The sequence below is a fragment of the Adiantum capillus-veneris genome, chromosome 18, assembly GCF_014529385.1.
Source record: "Adiantum capillus-veneris isolate H3 chromosome 18, ASM1452938v2, whole genome shotgun sequence".
NCBI classification, from domain to species: Eukaryota; Viridiplantae; Streptophyta; class Polypodiopsida; order Polypodiales; family Pteridaceae; genus Adiantum; species Adiantum capillus-veneris.
In genome coordinates this window covers 111,620,883-111,634,931 of record NC_140948.1, presented here as the reverse complement: position 1 = coordinate 111,634,931, position 14,049 = coordinate 111,620,883, and the positions used below count along the sequence as shown (strand labels likewise).

At 46.8% G+C, this 14,049-nt stretch overlaps 1 protein-coding gene across 2 annotated transcripts in view; it reads right to left on the bottom strand.

The window, feature by feature from the left end:
- The window catches only part of LOC147436212 (uncharacterized), a 125,807-nt gene extending 111,971 nt beyond the window's left edge, over positions 1–13,836 (bottom strand). The window contains exon 1 of one of the 2 annotated variants that reach the window (XM_086489107.1): positions 13,612–13,836. In XM_086489107.1, the coding sequence (XP_086345233.1) occupies positions 13,612–13,669 (58 nt within the window). In that variant the 5' untranslated portion in view covers positions 13,670–13,836. The remainder of the gene's footprint in view (positions 1–13,611) is intronic. The other variant, XM_086489108.1, reaches the window with a different exon arrangement.
- Between the last annotated feature and the right edge of the window lie 213 nt (positions 13,837–14,049).

The window sequence follows — 14,049 nt, the reverse complement described above, 5'->3', positions numbered from 1 at the left end:
TGTACCTAGATTTTGAACTACAGTACCAGCACCTAATGCTAGCAAATCAACATCTCAAAAGATTTTAAATAAGTTTGATCTTTTTTGCTAGAGAGCTCCTAGTCACCCTAGTGCCCTACAGTTTTATTTTGGTTGTTTGAATTTTTGCTGGACATTTTATCAGATTTCCCGGACATGTAACTTTTTGGGCCTCATAGGTCATTTTGGCCTTTTGAAGACATTTAATATAACATTTTCATTTCTCTCTTTTTAGTCCCCTCAGCTCACCGTTCCCCCTGCTCCGCCACCCACAGCCCAGCCCCCCAGGGCCCTCGTGGCCCCTTCAGCCCAGTCCCCCTCACGCCTTTCTCCGCACTTCCCCCTCAGCCCACCCCCCCCCACGCCACCCTCAGCTCACCCTTCCCCCTGCCCCCTCACGCCCCCCTCAGCCCTGCCCCCTCACGCCACCCTCAGCTCACGCGCCCCCCTGCTCCGCCACCCTCAGCCCCCCCTCGCGCCCCCTCAGCTCAGCCCAGCCCTGCGCCCCCCCCCCCCCCCCCCCCCCCTTTGCACGTTCAGATTTCAAACCTGTTTTCAGACTTTCTGAAATTCAGAGAGGCAGGAAATTCTGAAATTTTCAGATTTCCAGACTTTCAGAAATTCGAAAGTGCAGAATCTTTACATTTTCAGTAACCTCAAAAGTGCAAAAATTCTCAGATTTTCAGTAATTTCAGAATTGCACAGAATGTAAGTGGGTGTGACCCCTCCCTCCCTTCCTCCCTCTCTCTATCAGCGGCTATCAAGCATGAAGAAACAGAGTGACAAAGTTGACCCCTTAGAGGATGCCATTCAAAAGTGCAAAGAAGAGGTGATCGAGACCATTAACAAGATCAACCGCAACCTCTTGGGCACAATAAAGATGCGCGAAGAACGTGTGTTGGTCCAAGAAGACAAGATAACCACACTAGAAGACCGTGTGAAGACCCAAGATGTTGCGCTACTCGAGGAGGAGCTTGCCAAGGCGTGATCCCGAAACGCACTTGAAGAGGGAAAAGTGCAACCTTCAATTACAGAAAAACTCAACACAATTAAAGAGCAAGTGCGGGCCATCAAAGAGGGGAATGAGCAGCACAAAGAAATGACGACCTCTTGGGTGGACATTATTACAAAGACTCAAAAAAAAGCGGATGAGGCCGAAAATGGATCGAGGTTGCCAAGAAAGGAAAAGGCAAGGAAACAGCGTCCACACCAACCATTATTAATATGATACTAGCGGAGGAACAAAGAAGACGTGTGCGCGCTTTACATGTGAGGATCTATGGCCTTAAAGACAAAGATAATGTGGACTAAGAGGTAAAAGAACTCGTGACTATGATGGGGGTCAATGAGCCGATGCACACGAGAGCTTGGAGAGTGGGCTTTAAGAAAAATGGAAGCAATGGGGAACCCTCGAAAGAAAGGGCACTCATCCTTCGTTTTCCCTCCATGGAAGCGAAGAAGGACTTACCAACTCTTAAGAAGACAGGCATCTTTCTCCGGGACGACCTTACCCTCTCGCAAATCGCTCATATCCAGGAGGTAATGCTAGGGATTAGAGTGGCAAGGGCAAAAGGTAGATTGCCTTTTACCCACATACCCAGCCTGAGCAGAGACGGCGCTCTAGGAGCATGCCCTAGAACAGCTGGTATGATGATGAATGCCGTGAGACAAGAGCCACACTTCAAAGGGAGGTGCTTTTGGGGGACATCACTCACAGACAGTCACAGATTGACTTCCGACGCCTAGTGCGGCGGAAGAAGAGGGCATCTTTGGCTTGACTAGAGCACGATCTATACCAGCTATTCTTGAGTCAAGACTCACGTGAGGCATGGCGACTCTTTCATGAGCATTCCCCCACCCCCCTTGCCATTACCTCTATAGAGGCCTGGGCCAGTACGCATCATCTTCTCGACCCCCCAAATCCATGCCCACAAGTTATTTTTTCACCGCTTAGATGGTGAAGAAGGCCATCGATAGGATGAGGATTGGGAGAGCATATAATCATGATGGCTTAGTGGCTCAGCATTTTATACATGCCAAGGATCTACTCGCAGAGCTTGTAGCAGTTATGTTCAACCATGCCATGTGTGAGGGCTTGCCTGATACTTGGAGCTTATCTACTATTGTACCTATCTTCGAGTCAGGAGACCCGATGGAGCTTGGAAATTATCACCCCACCATGATTGGACACACATTGGCACGGTTGTACGCATCCATTCTTGAGCAGCAGTTGAGTAGATGGGCAGAGAGGGAGGCATATGCGCAGCCGGGCAGGCAGGGTTCAGGAGAGGTTTTTCTACTCTTCACCACATCATGACACTGAGAGCCATTATTGAGGAGGGCAGATCACATGGGAGACGGATCTCTTGTAGCTTTGTGGACTTCCGCAAAGCTCTTGACACAGCACCCAGAGCTAGACTGATGCGCAAACTACAGGAGAAGGGAGTACCCACAGAGCTCATTTGGGGGATCATAGCATTATACAGGTCAGCAATGGGGCATGTACGCACCTCAGAGGGTCTATCTACAATGGTTCACTCCACTCTTGGGGTGAAGCAGGGTTGCCAGCTCTCTCCTAGTCTATTTGGTATGTATGTGGATGAGGTTTCTGACTATATTGAGAGAGATGGTGATAGAGGTGTATAGCTGGCACGAACATGGATTCCACTATTGTGATATTGTGTTGATCTCCGACTCTCCGGAGGGGATGTAACGTCACTTGGATGCTTTGCATAGGTTTGCCCATAAAAGTGGTTTGGACCATCATGGGAGGTCGGATCGCACTGATGGATGGAGAGACATGGAGAAGCCGCTGGTCTCTATGATCGTGCGGCTCATTAGAGCCAAGGCTTCAGTACCACACGACATTATTCGAGCAAAGTTAGCTGGCACATGGGTTCAACATGGACACATTGCCCGCTTTCCAGTACTCATTGGATGCACCCTCTCTGACTCTTACACAGTCCGAGATCACCAGGCTCATCCGCCAGGACCTGACTCAGCTTGATACCAGGAGGACTCGGATATAGCCTGCATAGGAACTAGGCACGAAGATGGCTTTTTATAGAGAGCATCTTCTCCAACCCACTGAGGAAGGTTTTGTGACGAGGCCCAGATACATGGACACCCACTTATCTCATGGGATGCAATGCGCTATTGGCCAGATACGCACATCTTCACACTAGCTTCAGATCGAGACTAGTAGATACAGCGGAGTACCAGCAACAGGCCAAGACATGTCCCCTATGTCACATGGAGCGGGAGACAAAGTTGCACTCCGCATGCCACTGCCTAGTTTACTATGAGATACAAGGCCGCCTTCACTGCCTGTTCAGGGAGGGCTTTGGACCACTTTCTAGAGTCATGAGATATGAGGATTCGTTTCAAAATGCACCGATCAAATGGAAGTGCCACGCTAGTGTCTCGAGGCGCTATGTCCAATTTGTCCCCTCCTCTAGAGCCTAGGTGGCAGCATTTCAAAATGCTAGCACCCGTAGTTCTTTCGCCATGGTAGCTTCTCAAAATGCACACCTTGAGGCTTCAAAAATGAAAAATGATGCCAATCCATAGCTTCTTCTTCGTTTCCTTCTCTGAACACACTTCTTCTCCCAAGATCAACAAGCCTTGGGCTATGATACCATGTCAAAGTCGATGATGCCAAAGCATAGAAGAATGGGAAGAATACATGAGAGAGAGAGAGAGAGAGAGAGAGAGAAGAAGAAGAAAAAGAGGATTTTAACGTCGTAGGAAACTATCCCAAGAGAACTGTTGAACCAACCAACTGGGCAATGATGGGTGAGTGCTCCTTATATACTAGCTTTGGGGGCCTTAAGTAAACCCCCTCAACAAATTGCCCTACCCAAGACTTCGACAAATAAGTAAAATAAATACCTAGAGCCAAAATAAATATTGGGATCACATTGGGCCATTCACTTGAGATGCTATAACTTTAACAATTTGTTGGTGATGCAAAACCTACTAAATAGTCAAACTCCTCTGCAAACTAAGAAGACTCGCTCCTTGCTCTCCCTCAATAGTGCCTTCGACTGCTGATCCTCATGCTCTATCCTTCTGCCTAGCTACTCTAGGACCTCCTTTGGATCCTGATATAATAACCTCGTCAAGAGGTCTATCTGGGGGCTGCTCTGCCTCTTTAACCTCTATCTCACTACCCATCTATAAACAAGGATAGGCTCTGCGAGTACTTGTCTACCTTCCTGTCACTATCTTTGTCTCTATGTCTAGTCAACACTATCTTGTTGTTGAGCACTCTCCTGTTGCCAACTCTGACCCCTCTAATATCGATCATGTTGTGCAAGGCTCTGCTGTTGTGCAGAACTCTATTGGGTCTGGTGTGGCAATGAGGGTTGTAAGGTGCAGCGGAATGAATGTTTGAACTTTGCTCAAGATGAGTGCTCCGAACTGTGCTCAAGGTTCCTTTTACTTACGGAAGGGAGAGCCTTCCGTTCCTTTAGTGAGAGAGTGCAATGGACACAAACAAAGTGGATAAACACTGTGAATGAAGGTGCATGAGACTGAGAGATAGAGAGAGAAGAATACGACACCAGAATGTTGTCAAACCCTCCTCCGAAGGCCCCACTCTCTATGGCGAGAGCGGTCTGCTTATGATTGCACAAATCTCTACAATGCTTGGACTTGCCGACGATGTCGACGACGATGAGGACGACGACGAGACGGGCTGAAATCTGAAAGCGCTAATGGCTGAAATCTGCAAATCTTTATCTGTTGAATTATGACTCTATGTCGGTGACAATGTCGATGACGATGATGTGAGGACGACACGCTGAAACGCAGATGCTGAAATCTGCGTTTTCCGGGCTAAAACTGCAAACTGCGCTGGATCTGACCGTGCGGCGAGGATCTGCTGCGCGAAGGTGAGATCTGCGAGGTTCAGGACTTCTTCTGCGAGTGCTAAGAGCTGAAAACTGAAAACGCTGGTCCTAGGGCTGAATCTGTCGCGATGATTTGCAAAAACGCTGAGTTGCAAAAACGCTAGGGAATCTGTAGAGTCTGAAGTCGCCAGGTTGGTCTGCAATGCAAAATGCTGGGGCTGATCTGCAATGGAGAAAAACACTGGCTATTCTTGGCTGAAAATGCTAAGTCATCCACCGGGGGGGGTCTTGCTGAGAAGGTGCACTGTGGATGTCAGGTTCCTGCTGCCTCTTCTGCCAGAAAGTACTAGCGCTAGGTTTGCTTATATACAAACACCTTCGTGCTCATTCATGAGTGAAACGTGCTCAACGTACAATATGTCATGCCTAGGAAAAGGGATCACATAAACACGCTGACTAAAATACAGGAAACGATCACGAATGAAACACTCGAACAATGCGTGTTGACTAATCATGCGAACACATAGTACTTCTTGTGGGGGTTCTTTGGACCTAGGCTCGAGAGCCAAGATCGGCTCTTCGTGTTTGATCGAATCTTCCTGTGGGGGTTCTGTGAACCTCGACTCGAGAGCCAAGATCGGTTCTTCGTGATTGATTGAATCTGCAATGAGGTTAGCTTCACGAGAGAAAGTATCATCATCCTTGTGAACAATCACGTCATCTTCATGCAAATCATCATGCTCGTGAGAAATCACATCTTGATCATGCAAATCATCATGCTTGTCATTGTCATGCAATTCTTCATGCTTGTCATTGTCATTCAAATCATCATGCTTATCCTCATGCAAATCCTGTGTACCATGCTTTGGAGAAGACAAGACCGAGAGAGTCTCCTTCTCCTGAATCCATTCAATCTTCGCCTGCACATTAGAAATGAGAGATGTAGAATGAACAACTTGCTCTCCACGAATGACAATGGGAGAGTCACTTTTGGCATTGAAAGTGAACGTATTTCCACCCAAACAATGAGAGGGTTATGCTCACGAAACCATCGAATGCCCAAAATCATATCACATCCTGAGAGAGAAGAGACTAAAAATTTTCTATGGAAAGCAACTTGTTGAACTGTAAACAACACATCAAAGCACTGTTTCGTGATAAGAGAGTCCATACCGGGAGCGAAGCCAGAGACCTCGAGAGGAGATTTCTGACTAACCTCTAGGCGGGCTCTCTCAACAAGAGAGGGACTGATCACATCATGCATACTGCCTGGGTCAAACAATATGACAAAACGCTGCTCCGTCATATGACCATAACATTTAATGAGAGACTCATCAATGGAAGGGTAATGAGAAACTTGGGGCACACTCATGTTGTTATTGATTGCATTGACAGAGGACGTGGGTTTTATGGATTCTTTAGATTCATTAGAGTCAAGCTTAGGACATGTTCTTTTTATGTGACCCTTAATGTGACAATGAAAACAACGACCTTCCTTAGAATAAGTACTTTGCTCTTCCGACGTGATGTATCCTCCTAAAATTCCTTGTGCTACCTTTTCATCTGGAGGGAGCTTAGGTTTAGCAATTGTGTTAACCTTACCCTTAGGTTCATTTTGAGAGTTCTTTGCTGAGAGACTATTGGAAGATTGGTTAGAAGAGTTAACGTTCTTACCATTCTTACCGTTCTGAGGGTTCTGAGAAGTCTGAGAGGTACTTGTGGAAGTCTTGGTTTCCTTAGGCTTTCCCTTGTTGTGCTTCATCTCTTGTGCGAGAGCAATCGCTACCGCCTTATTGAGATCAATTGGATCGAGCACCTCGACATCATACTTGATATACTCGTCCAATCCATAAAGGAATGCCTCTTTGCGCTCATCATCCGACTTGAGTAATTGGGTAGTTGCAAAACACGATTAGAGAAGGACATAACTGGCATACCATTTTGCTTGAGAGCGCGCCAATCGTCCTTCAATCGTGCGAGGTAATGAGATGGCATAAACCGCGCCTTGAGCTTGTCTTGGAAATCAGCCCAATTAAAGAAAAGGGGCGTGAATTCGTCGGCTTCCTCTAGGTGCGCGGCTAACTGTGCCTCTTGCCATGCGTGGTACCAATTGATGGCATTACCCGCAAGGTACATAGCTGCCGTCAAACCCTTGCTATTTCCTTCTTCTTAGTTGTCGCAAAATAAGCATTAAATTGATGCAACCAAGAATGAATAACCGTAGCATCCATCTTAACATCATACTTACTGAACTGGATCTTCTCAGTGACTGGGTTGTTGGAACCGAATCACGGCTTGCGCCACTTGAGGAACTAACAACATAGTTCGGACTTCAAGGCAAGAACCTGCCGAACCAATTCTTGAGTGCGTAGGTCTCTTTGAGCCTCACGATTGGCCTCAAAGGCCGCTCGTCTGGCTTCGGCTTCCTCCTTTCTTTGTGCTTTTCTTTCCTTTCATGCATCGCACTCGCGTTCAAAGCAATGCGAGTCGCTTCTTGTTGTTCTGCTTTTCTTTCTAGTTGTGTCATCGCAACGCGAGTCGTTTCTTGTTGTTGTGCCATCATCTCCAACATCGACTTGACCATCGCCTCCATAGGATTTGGTACAACTCGTGGCGTAGATGGGAAAGAGGGAGGGTCGGAAAAACCTCCTGATGGGGAAAATTCTTCGCCGCCTCTCTCATGCTCATTACCTCCAAGCGAAGTATCCATTCCGCTTCCAGTGATGACCATACACTGTGATCTTGGGTTCTTAAGTTCACGAGGAACTTGGGTTCTTGTGGGTCTTGGGTTCTTGGGTTCTTGAGTTATTGAGGTTCTTGAGGTTCTTCTTTCGCTTGCAATCTGTGTTCGAGAAGGATCTTCTCTTCACCCGAGATCTGCTATCCTTCTCTTCACCCGAGATCTACTCTTTTCCGCGGGCGCACCCCTTTGCGCACTTGCGCTCACACCAAGGTTGCTTTTTCCCACCTCACGTCGATTGGCCGGCCGCTAAATGCACGGTCCGCTCTCAATGAGTGAAAAGAGGCACAAGGGGAGGCTGGACAAGCCCTTCTTTCTTGGGTTTCCTGTCACTCTTCAAAAACACGATTAGGAATCGACACGCCCAAGTGAACTTGGGTTCGTGCGACCACAACAAGCAAAAAAAAAATTATGTGGTTCTTGTGGTTCTTTCCTTGAATGATACAGAACACTGCCAAAGCTCTGATACCAATGTAAGGTGCAGCTGAAATGAATGTTTGAACTTTGCTCAAGATGAGTGCTCCGAACTGTGCTCAAGGTTCCTTTTACTTACGAAAGGGAGAGCCTTCCGTTCCTTTAGTGAGAGAGTGCAATGGACACAAACAAAGTCAATAAACACTGTGAATGAAGGTGCATGAGACTGAGAGATAGAGAGAGAAGAATACGACACCAAAATGTTGTCAAACCCTCCTCCGAAGGCCCCACTCTCTATGGCGAGAGCGGTCTACTTATGAGTGCACAAATCTCTACAATGCTTGGACTTGCCGACGATGAGGACGATGACGAGACAGGCTGAAATTTGAAAACGCTAACTTTATCTGCTGAATTCTGACTCTATGTCGATGACAATGATACGACGACGACGCGTTGAAAACGCAGATGCTGAAATCTGCGCTTTCCGGGCTGAAACTGCAAACTGCGCTGGATCTGAGTGTGCGGCAAGGATCTGCTGCGGGAAGGTGAGATTTGCGAGGTTCGGGACTTCTTCTGCGAGTGCTAAGGGCTGAAAACTGAAAATGCTGGTCCTAGGGCTGAATCTGTCGCGATGATCTGCGAAAACGCTGAGTTGTCCTGCATATGTAAAAACGCTAGGGTTGTTTCTTGTCCTGCTACAAAAACGCTAGAGAATCTGCAGAGTCTGAGGTCGCCAGGTTGGTCTGCAATGCAAAACGTTGGGGCTGATCTGCAATGGAGAAAAACGCTGGCTGTTCTTGGCTGAAAACGCTAAGTCATCCGCCGGGAGGGTCTTGCTGAGAAGGTGCACTGTGGATGTCAGGTCCCTGCTGCCTCTTCTGTCAGAAAGTACTAGCGCTAGGTTTGCTTATATACAAACTTAGCAAAATTGCCCTACCTAGTTCCCAACAAAAGTCACTTAATAAATAAGTGAAAAATATCAAAAATAAGGAAAATAGGTCTATGCACTGTAAAAATGCTACTGATGGAATCTGACTAGAATCTGATGGTCATGCTGCGTGCAACCCGAGTATATGCATCTAATCTAAGTGTCTGGACATGCACGGTCTACGAACAGACTCACAAAAGTGCCAGATCACTTCCTATTCTAGACTGCCTTGACGGAACTTAACCCTGGTCATGCTGTAGCTTGTCCACGGACACATAGGGTTGGATGTGTCACATGACAAGGGTTGTCTCCTCCAACCAATTTGTCTCTATTGTGACTTGTCCCCTACAGGACAATCTCTCACCAAATGCTCCGTCTAACGACACCTAAGGCACCGGGTCAATCTACCCATAACCACAATCCTCTGCAAGTGTAACAGCCCTTTCCATTCAAAAAGTGATGGTATCTCGAAAGACTAAGGGGTGGTAACCACCTTTATAGATGGCACAAATATCTAGATCTGTATTGAGCAAACGAATGGTATGCCAAATATAGAACCCATCTTATCAACAGGTATCTCGAAAGACTACGGAAGGGGTGGTAACACAGATATCTAGATCTATATTGAACACACAAATGGTATGCCAAATATAGAACCCATCACTTATCGCCCTATAGGGCAGTCCCTCACCAAATGCCCCGTCTAACGACATTTAAGGCACCGGGTCAATCTACCCATAGCCACAATCCTCTGCAAGTGTGACAGCCCTTCCCATTCAAAAAGCGATGGTATCTTGAAAGACTACGGAAGGGGTGGTAGCCACCTTCATAGATGGCACAGATATCTAGGTCTGTATTGAACATACGAATGGTATGCCAAATATAGAACCCATCTTATCAACATGTCTAGCAACCAAAACTGTGTCGGCAACTCTATTTTTACAAGATACTTCGGGACTTGACATCTGTCCTCAAAAGCAGCTAATGTAAAATCCTCGTACCATGGATGCAGAAAAAACAATCTATACCCAAAACCAAGAGGAGCGCCGCTGAGAAAATAGCAATGAAAGTACCCCTGTCGAGCAAGATGATGTCCTCCACTTTGGCTTCATCTGAACCAACTAGAGTGCACTTGAGCCACTCCCGGCATTGACACGAGCATAGGAACATCCAACTAAACAGCCGACAACCCCTTTTTGAGAGAGAACCTTAATACAATCACCTATCTTCTGATCAAGCTCCTCTAAGATGGCAAAAGATGGTGCCATAATACTTGAGAGAGAAGACCCAACGTATAAAACTTTGGAAATTCAACCTGTAAAACCCTTCCCATCTCACCCTTCAACTATCGGGATAGGGGGAGAGAGTGTGTGTAGTTGTTTGTGTGCAATGTAGGATCTCTCTCTCTCTCTCTCTCTCTCTCTCTCTCTCTCTCTCTCTCTCTCTCTCTCTCTCTCTCTCTGACTTTGTATCAGATCCACCACATTGTAACTTTCTGGTCTCATAGGTCACTTTGGCCTTTTGAAGACGTTAATATAACATTTCATTTCATTTTCATTTTTCTCTCTCTCTCTCTCTCTCTCTGGAAAACTTTCCACATATTGTGGCATGAGTACTACAAGAGGAATATCATCCCCAAGAACCCTGTGGAACTCAGGAAGAACAGGTGGAATCTCTGTCGAAGAAGACACCTGAAGAGGTGGATCCTGTGGGAGAGGAGGATGCATGCGTTTTGACTTAAGGCACCTTTGTCTGCCTCTTCCGGCGCCGCCTCCTCTTTTTAGCATCTCTCTTCCTGGCTCTCTTAGCCTCTAACCTTCTAGACCTCAACTCAACCTATCTCTCCTATGGCTATCCTCCTCGTGCGTCCAATTGCCATATGTCCTGCTCTGCCACATACAAAACAGTGTATAGTGTCCTAGTAAGCCAATAAAGAACAAACGTTGATGTATACACAGTATGTTTACGGAGAATTGTCTACAAACGAGGAAGGCGGTGATCGAAGAATTTCAGTCAGCCAAGATATCCACCAAGGATGGGACATGAACAATAGTTAGGTGCACCACTTTGTAATACCTGGCTCATCCTCATGGAGAGCTTTTTTCTTTGGAGCAGTTTTATTTTTCGTTTTTAAAATGCCATTTATGGCATCTCGAAGTCGAATGTACTGACAACAATGTGTTTAATTTGTCCTATAGGCCGACATCTACCTCAAAAGGATGTTAATCTCTCTCTCTCTCTCTCTCTCTCTCTCTCTCTCTCTCTCTCTCTCTCTCTCTCTCTCTCTCTCTCTCTCTCTCTCTCTCTCTCTGCCTCTGCTTTGTGGATTTCCGCAAAGCTTTTGACACAGTGCCGAGAGCCAGACTTATACGCAGACTACAAGACATGGGTGTGCCTACAGAGCTGATATGGGGTATTCTGGCTCTATACAGGACAGTGATGGGGCGGGTACGCACCACTAAGGGAGTAAAGCAGGGATGCCCCCTATCCCCGACTCTTTTTGGGATGTATGTGGCAAGGGGGGCTCAGCTAGCAAGGACATGGATTCCGCTGTTACTATACGTTGATGATATTGTGCTGATTTCTGACTCTCAAGAGGGGATGCAGCGTCATTTGAATGTTCTGCATACATTTGCTCATGACAGTGGATTGTCTGTCAATCTGGGAAAAACCAAGGTTATGGTGTTTAACACCACACCACAGTGAGTCAGGAGGTCGGCACCCACATTTATGTATGGCCAGGAGACTGTGGAGTACACAGATGCATATACTTATCTTGGGGTAGTCTTCGGTGGACCGGTGTTTTCAAGAAGGAGAGCAAAAGAGACTAGACTGACGAGCATATGCAGCTTTGGGCGGACTGGAGAGGATGTGTTCGCAGGTTCAGTTTCAGGAACCGCGAACAAAGCTTTGGCTTTTTGACACTTTGGTGACTCCACCTATGCTCTATGGCGTTCAGGTATGGCCCATGGGGACCCTCAGTAGACCACCATGGGAGATCTGGCAACACAGATGGATGGAGATGTATGGAGAGGCCTCTGGTCTCTATGATCGCTTGGATGATTCGGGCTAAGGCCTCAATACCACATGAGATTATCCGAGCCGAGCTAGCCGCCTCCCCCCTCGTGGTGGAGGCATTGACAAGATCAATATCCTTTATGCATGGTCTATGGGATCTCCCCAGGGACAGATACGCTCGGCTTGCCGTGGAGTCATCTCGACAACTAGCTCTACAAGGCGATACAGCATGTTGGTACGGACAGATGACAGCATGGTTTCAGTCGCATGGTCTCAACATGGATAGATTACCTCCGCTTCAATACTCCCTGGATGCACCCTCCCTGTCTCTCACGCAGACAGAGATCACCAGACTCATACGTCAGGATATGATTCAGCTAAATACCAAGAGCACATGGATACAGCCCACACAGGAGTTGCGCACGAAGATGGCCTTCTACAGAGAGCATCTTCTCCAACTCACGGAGGACGGCTTTGTAACTAGGCTTGCATACATGGATACACACTTATCTCATGGGATAAGATGCGCTATTGGACAGATACGCACATCCTCACATCAGCTCCAGATCGAGACTGGCCAATTTCGAGGGGTGTCGGCAGGAGCCAGGATATGTCACCTATGTAACTTAGAGCCAGAGACAGAGCTGCACTACACATGTCGATGTCCGACATACTATGAGATACACGACCGCTTCCACTACCTGTTCAGAGAAAAGTTCGGACCTTTTTCTAGAGTCATGAGATACAAGGATCAGAGGTGTCTTGGATTGTTCCTACTAGAGCTACGTAGACTTAGGGAGAGCTTGCTGAGGACATCAGGGGAAAGACAGCCTCATAGACGAATCATAGATTTCTTTACACTAGCCAAAGGAGAGCCATCGGAGCAGTCATTACAGCAGATCTCAGAGCCTACTCATACTAGAGGTACACTGCTTGACCAAGCCACTGAGCTTGGCAGATCTAGACGTCCACGACCTCGGGGGGTCTCCCACTACCGACGAAGGTTGCAACGGAGGATACAGATCACTCTAGCTCGACATGCAAGACGCCCAACCAGAGTACTGACCATCGAGGTGGTCGATGAGATCCGACAACGACCGATGAGAGATTTCATATGAACCCACAAACACCCCCCCCCCCCCCCCCCCCCCTCCCCGAAAGGGTTTTAGTGTCTTAGTGTTAGTTCTTTGTAACTTTGTAATTTCCGTACTCAGACATGGTATCAGATTCACCAATTGTAACTTTTGGTCTCATAGGCCATTTTGGCCTCTTGAAGACGTTAATATAACATTTCATCTCACTCTCTCTCTCTCTCTCTCTCTCTCTCTCTCTCTCTCTCTCTCTCTCTCACACACACACACACATATACACACAGATACATACATACTCAAAGTTGTATATGTATATAAGTATATCATATATGTATACTCATATGATGCATAGGTATCTATACATATGAGTTGGAGCAGGTACATGTCTTATGCCCATGTGACTGGACTGAAGTGTTTGAGAGAGAGCACTTATAGTCATCTTTGCGTTTTTAACATAGTAGCACTCATATGTAAGTGGTCGTGTACATATGAGTGACACGCAAAAACCTGCACATTCACGCTTTTTTTAAAAAAGACCCATAAGGATACACAGGTCGGGCTCCACAAATTTGCGGGCGTGTTGATCAAAATTCGAAACGGGAATCATGGTTGCAAAAAGGACTTTCCTGAGAGGGAAGACGCTTCAGCTCAGTTTTCTCCTTCCTCCACAAAGCACGCGCGCGTCGCCAAGGAAGAGCAGCGAGGTCGCCATTGCTCGTTTTTACATAGAGAGTGAGAGGTTCGAGGTTCGATTGCTACGAGAGTTGATTTGAAGCAAGAGACACGCTGGGAAAAACCTAAAGTAATTTTAAAAAACTTTATCGGACATGGCATTGCGCAAAGCGTTTTGTACCCTTTAAAGTTATGTGAATGTGAATTTATATAATGCCACTGAACCCTACCTGTGCGACCACCTTGGACCCCCTCCTCCCCCATTGACACATCAGCAAACAAATACTCCCCCCCTAAGATTAAAGGGTTTTGTAG